We start from the raw sequence: 6781 nt of genomic DNA, 5'->3' as shown, positions 1-6781 counted from the left end.
TAGAAGACTACGTACAACATATTCTTCAGCAAGGTTTATGATGTTTATAATTAAGAGTCCTTAGAAATTCATATATCATGTGTGATAAAGTAGGGTCTACAGGGTTAAAGGAACAGTTCACTCAAAAATGAAAATTCTACCACAATTTCCTCAACCTTATGTTGTTTCATAAGGTTGGAGTTGTATCCAACTCCAACATGTTGTTCCATGGAAGATATGGAGATATGTCTTCCATGGAAGACAAACAATGATGTTATCCACTATTCACTGCAACTGTTTCTTGCTGAATCACAATAAAAGTGAACAGCATCTCTATGTGTTCCATAGAATAAGAAAACCCCTAGGGGTTTGGAAAAACTTGAGTGGGAAAATGACGACAGCATTTAAATTTGGAGTGAATTGTGACTTTAAACAGGATTTTCCATCAGGGCAATCATGATTTAATGAGACGACGGCAATTTAGATACGTTTTATGCTAAGCTACGTAACTTTTACAAGTAATTATTACATATTATGATCGCACTGAACAGAAAAGCAAAAACGAAAGAGGCTTTTCATGCACATCTTTACAGGAAAGCAAAACCTGCACTTCGTTTCCTTGATAGTCAAGCGCTGCCCCGCCTCCATGTTTTTTCATATGTAGAGAAGGAATTCTGCCCCAGCTTTTGTCTCGAGCTGCAGTAACACACGCAATGGTCAGCATGTCAAGCTCACACACCATGCAGTATATCGGACTTCTGCTGCTGGCTGCAATTCTCCTGCAAACAATAGCAGTGGCTGTAACGTTCATATACTTCAGCAACGTCTTATCGACGGTAAGGGTCGTTTAAATTATGCGTTTTCATGCACGTTACCTCAGAACTTGTGCAAAGTTTGCCTGAACGCCTTGCTGTGCATGTTTCACATCGGAAATGCAGTAAATGGAAGACTGTAGTGAATAAGAACTGTTTGCAAGCGTTTCTCGGTTCGTTTGCTGTGGTTTCTGCCTGCATTTTGTTTAGTGGACAGCTGCCAACAGGTCGCTCAGTGGAGACTGAAGTACAAGTTAAGCAACAGCAGACGACAATCAATGGCAATGCACAATTATTAAAAAGTCTATTTTTGCAGGAAAAAAGTCAGCATTATAAAATAAAAATAAAATATAAAATGCAAAATGTAATGTTTTATAATTATTATTGTATAATAATTGAAAAATAAGCACAGAATGTTTTAATTTGTGCACTATATGCATAGAAAAGATTGTAGAATTTCATAAAATTATAGAATGGATAGATATATGATAATGGCATGGATTGGCATTTTATGTATGCAAAACATTATAAATGGAACATACCGCGTCTTATCATTTACATTTAATGACACGATTTCAAGCGAATATCATTTAATAAATAGATATTATATAATTATCTTAGCGTTGTATGCAAGTAAAAATGATACGATTTAAAAAAATATATTAATTGTTAGTATTGTGACCATACAGTCTATGATTGTGACATGTGACATGCAATGTAAACCATTTTGATTATAAAAACAAAATGTCTTAATTTTTGCGATTTATGGATGCAAAAATGATCAACCAATCATCATATGGTAATGAAACCCAATTAGATATAATGACTTGATTTTGCATTGTATAAAAATATAACTAAAATTGCATGAAAGTATAATTTCTAAAAGAATCATAAAATGTGGTACAAACGAGAAGATCTAAAGCAATTGCCATTTTATATTTTGACTGCCCTGGACCTACATTTGATTTAAATAAAAATAAGTACATGTAATGTCATTGTGTTTGCTTTTTATGCACGCAAAACAATAATTCATATTTCATGCACATGTAAAATGTTTAACTAGTAGGCTACACAAAAAGCTTTTTGCTTGCTCACCGAGCAGAATATTTAGTTATAATTGTTTAAACCATATTCCTCATTAAAAATAAGTACACTTTTTTTTTTTTTTACAGATGAAAGAAACCTTCTCCAAGAGCAGCGTGTCGTGTTTGATGCGCGCCAACCTCAGAACGCTAAAGGGTCAGGAACTGAACGCGGCGGAGGGGAAGGACGACCCCTGCTGGCAGGTCACGCAACAGCTCCACTTTCTGATTGAAAAGGTATCCGCTTTAGAGGGGGGCTGTGAATCATAAAGCTGGCCAGGGTGTAGACAATGAGTCCATTTATGACTTGGATCGTTTTTCCTTTTTTAATTAATAGAAGAATTTCCTTAATTTTTCCAAGCTTAAATTGAGGAAACCCAGTTATGAGAAATGATGCCGAAGAATTGGTCCATTCACTTCACTCATCGTGAAACCTGAAATGTAATCTTTTATAAATTGTGTTTTTCCTTCTTTCTTTCTTTTTTTAACAGTCAATGTCCAGTCGTTACCAGAAAGAAATTTCATCTGCCGTCAAAGGTATTTCACAGCACATTCATATTAAGTTTATAGGAAGACATAATCTATGAGTGAATTAACCTTTGGGCTTTTTACAGACGAAGTCTCGCGTGTACTTCCTTCATTGGTGATCCAAGATCAAGATGATTCCCCTCGGCCTAAAATTGCAGCACATGTGACCGGGAGCTATATACCAGAAAAAGATGGAGGAGGTATGTTTTGTTCCTGGAAATACTTGATTTATCAAAGTTGAGCTTTGTTTATTAGCTGCTGGGATTTGGTTAGGTTTGAGTTATGCAACTCTTTTCAGTTTCCGTTTATTGTACTGAATTATAACAACAACAACTTACCGTTTATCTTTGGGTCATAGTCCACATTCACCTTTTAAGTACACCAAATTACGCTGCCAGACTGGATTACATCCAGATCAGATAGAAAACCTCTATGCTATGCAAAAACGGCATTGCATCCCTGCAAATAAACATTGTTTTGATGTTAGCTTCCCTAAAAGGAAGCTCATAAACCTTTAATGTAGGTCAGAGGACGTCTTCCCCCTTTAAAAAAAACAAATAGTTTCATATGTGGCCGTTAGCCTGAAACAAAAAGCTGGTTTGTAACTCGAGCCGAGTCTTTGAAACAAGCACCCCGTTCCGGTCGTCTGCCAAATGCTGAAACAATGCAGCTTTTCTGTCAAACCCGACCCATAATCCTTCTCTTTGGCTTGACAATGCAGGTCAACCGAACAGGAAGGTGTACGGCCAGAAGATTCAGTCGTGGGAGTCCGAAAAGGGTCTGGCTTTCCTCCAGAATGTGGAGTTAAGTGATGGAGAACTGGTGGTGCCGCAGGCCGGGCTTTATTACATCTACTCCCAAACTTACTTCCGACACACGCTTATCGAGGAGGATGAAAGTGACCGCGAGGAAGAGGACGGGACGTCGGGCGAATCAGTTCGGGGGAAACCGATGTTGCAGTATGTTTATAAAAAAGTAAGCTCGTATCCGGTGCCAATTTTGCTAATGAAAAACGCTCGGACGACCTGCTGGTCACGTGACACGGAATACGGACTGTATTCCATCTACCAAGCGGGGCTTTTTCAGCTTGGAGGAGGCGACAGGGTGTTTGTGACGGTCAGCAATGTAAGTACCGTCGACATGGACGAGAAGTCAAGCTTCTTCGGAGCGTTTTTGGTCAGCTAGTGATGCACAGCCAGAAAACCACACATCTCATGGTTTGTTTGAGCTCCAAGATTAGCGACAAGACTCGGCTTGCTCAGTATTTCTGCCTGAGCTTTCCTTGAACAGCCGCCAAGCGCCTTAAAACATTTGGACGAGCTTGCCGAGATGCTCCTTCACTTGCCAAAACAGTTAACCTTGATTGATGAGAGCTCAGAAAGGTGCAAACATTTGGCGCTTTTTTGCATTCGGCCAGCAGATCCGATCATAAATCAGCTCCTTGGTGAAATGTGTTGGAGTTCAAATCCAGCACGTCTGCCTGGAGGGGCGACGGAAAACGAGGGGCTTGCCAGGACATTTAGGAAGCGAGTTGTTTGGACATGATGCCTCTGTCTGGGCAGGAAAAAGGAAGGTGTGACTTTAAGCAAGACTTTCACGTCTGTGGAAGAGCTGCAGGCTTTTCCTGTGTGCTTTCCTTCTGTCCTCTTTGGACCTGTGATTGTATTACCTTTTATACAACTTCTAAAGACAAACTGCATATTGGGATGTCGAAATGTGGTTGGAGAGACTTCTAAATCATGCCTTGATTGTATTATTGACATGATTGTAAGTTTAAGCACTATTAATGTGTCTGTATTGTGAGTGAGTTATTTATATATCATAATTCATTCCTTAAGCATGAATCTTGTACATTAGCTAAATGTGAAAATCACTGTGACATTGTAAAATGGTAAATCGTCTTGTACAAAATGACTTTTGATATACTTTTACCAGCGCTGAACATAAACTGTGGATTTCTGCATTTTGGTTTGTTCTTTGTAGTGTTTCAGTTTTATTATAACATTTAATCTGAAGCTGACTTTCAGTTCAAAGTAACTATGTACGTTACAGTACACTGTGTTCTTTCCTTCTGGATATTTTTCTTACCCAGACCATAATTCTTCATATTAAATATGTACATTATACATAATGTTGGTATAACAATCATTGGGTAGTTTGATTCATTATACCTTTTAAGACCATGCAACTATATTACTTCAATATTGTTTAACAGTCTTGAGTTAATTTAATAATAATAAAAAAGTAAAAAAATATGTTCCAACAATATTAATGCAGTTACATTGTCTTCAAATATGATTTGATGTATATATATATATATACATACATACATACAACACCATACAACACAAACAAACAAACACAGTATATAGACTGTGATGCTGTATTAGGTGATTATTTTTTATATATCAAATATTTGCAACTATCCACTGGAACTATTATTTTTTTGGGCTTTTTTTATTTAGCAGACTCATTATACCTAGTCAAAAATCTGTTTCTTTTTATTATGGTAACAAAAGTTTTTAATAGTAAAATTGATTTGATTTACTACACCTATTTCCTATGAACAGAGGTTATGAATATGCTGATCAAAATAGTAACTCATTTTGTCTGTATTCTGCCCACTTGTGGTAAATGTTCGCAAATACACTTACTGGGCAGAGATCCAGAACATATATATAGTCACACTAATTGATACATTAATCATTCAAATGACCTTCTAAACTTGTCATAATGATTTATAAAATCACCTTCAGAAAAAAAACAAAAAGCAACATCTAAGATAAAAGTGATTTTTGAAATGAAAGACAAGAGTCATGTTAGGATTTTTCTTTTTTTGTGGAAATATGTTACATTTATATTACAGGTATTTAAATGCCCCAAGGGAAAAAAAATAACAGTTTGAGACAGCAAAAACTAGCACAATCAGGACAACAACATAATTTAGACAGAAAAACCATACATACTGCATCTGTGTGACTTGCATCTGTAGAAATGGTATCCAGCTGATGCCCTGGGTGGACCGTAATCTATGTTAAGTGATACCCAATAAATACTGCAAATGTTGTTAATGTAACTTACAAAATATATCATAAAATGTACTTTTTAAATCGAATTCCTTAAGTCTGTGTACAAAAACTGTTTATAAATACAACCAGTCTCTACTGATGCTGTAGGGCAGTGGTTCTCAAACCTGTCCTGGAGTACCCCCAGCCCTGCACATTTTGTATGTCTCACTCATCTATCACACCTGATTCAACTCATCAGCTCATTAGTGGAGACTGCAAGACCTGAAGTGGATGTGTCAGATATATGGAGACATACAAAATGTGCAGTGCTGGGGGTACTTCATGGAGAGATTTGAGAATGTATATATATATATATATATATATATACATACATACATACAACACAAACAAACAAACACAGTATATAGACTGTGATGCTGTATTAGGTGATTATTTTTTATATATCAAATATTTGCAACTATCCACTGGAACTATTATTTTTTGGGGCTTTTTTTATTTAGCAGACTCATTATACCTAGTCAAAAATCTGTTTCTTTTTATTATGGTAACAAAAGTTTTTAATAGTAAAATTGATTTGATTTACTACACCTATTTCCTATGAACAGAGGTTATGAATATGCTGATCAAAATAGTAGCTCATTTTGTCTGTATTCTGCCCACTTGTGGTAAATGTTCGCAAATACACTTACTGGGCAGAGATCCAGAACATTACTGCACCCCATGGATTTGTTTGATTTCACTATTAAGGACATATGGTTCTAGTTTACCATCTAGTGTACTTTGGAACATGAGTGATTAATAGTTATATTTTTAACCTCTGATGTTTCAAGAGCAATATAGATGGTTCAAAGGTACTGTAGACAAAGATGCTACATGAAAACACACAATATTTATGGATTTTCCCATTTTCAAGTGGCAGAATGAAGCCAAGCAATAGTGCCTACCTAAGCAATATTTTTCCTGAGCTGGAATATGAATGAAATGCCTCATTAAAATTGTATGCTTATAATTTATGTCAGCTCCTGTAAAGTGATTTTGCACTGGTGAAGAAGAGCTACCGTGGATCTCCCAACTCAAACAATGCCACCTCCACAAGCTATACCCACCTTCATGTTACTTCTGGTTGACTTAATCAGGAAAAACAACACTGCACATGTACAGTTCACTCATGGACAGCCATATAAGTTATGCACTCACATATGGACAAAATGTTTCATTGCAAAGTCTTGTTGTGATTGTAATACACTCTTGTAATTATTTGCAGCACCCATTGTTTAACATCACATGTCTGAGCAGCTGTGTTTAGCTTATACCATTTGCATTCAAGTTTGGATATATATATATATATATA

At 36.4% G+C, this 6781-nt stretch overlaps 1 protein-coding gene across 1 annotated transcript; it reads left to right on the top strand.

Annotated features, from left to right (window-relative positions):
• The first annotated feature begins 445 nt into the window (after positions 1-445).
• On the top strand, positions 446-4346 carry LOC107721849 (tumor necrosis factor ligand superfamily member 10-like). Its single transcript, XM_016530018.1, has 5 exons — positions 446-815; positions 1964-2110; positions 2365-2410; positions 2488-2601; positions 3123-4346. Exons 1-5 carry the CDS (start codon positions 693-695, stop codon positions 3584-3586), a joined length of 894 nt encoding a protein of 297 aa, XP_016385504.1. The 5' UTR covers positions 446-692; the 3' UTR covers positions 3587-4346.
• The last annotated feature ends 2435 nt before the right edge of the window (positions 4347-6781 follow it).

Source organism: Sinocyclocheilus rhinocerous, unplaced genomic scaffold (genome assembly GCF_001515625.1).
Source record: "Sinocyclocheilus rhinocerous isolate Xijiao unplaced genomic scaffold, SAMN03320098_v1.1 scaffold90, whole genome shotgun sequence".
NCBI lineage: Eukaryota > Metazoa > Chordata > Actinopteri > Cypriniformes > Cyprinidae > Sinocyclocheilus > Sinocyclocheilus rhinocerous.
This window is presented reverse-complemented; position numbering and strand designations above follow the sequence as displayed.

Excerpts from the sequence above, each read along its gene's own strand:
- LOC107721849 (XM_016530018.1), top strand. The coding sequence starts at position 693 with ATGGTCAGCATGTCAAGCTCACACACCATGCAGTATATCGGACTTCTG. Across the intron at positions 2,111-2,364 it reads TCCACTTTCTGATTGAAAAG|TCAATGTCCAGTCGTTACCA; the intron begins GTATCCGCTTTA and ends TTTTTTTAACAG. Across the intron at positions 2,411-2,487 it reads AATTTCATCTGCCGTCAAAG|ACGAAGTCTCGCGTGTACTT; the intron begins GTATTTCACAGC and ends GGCTTTTTACAG.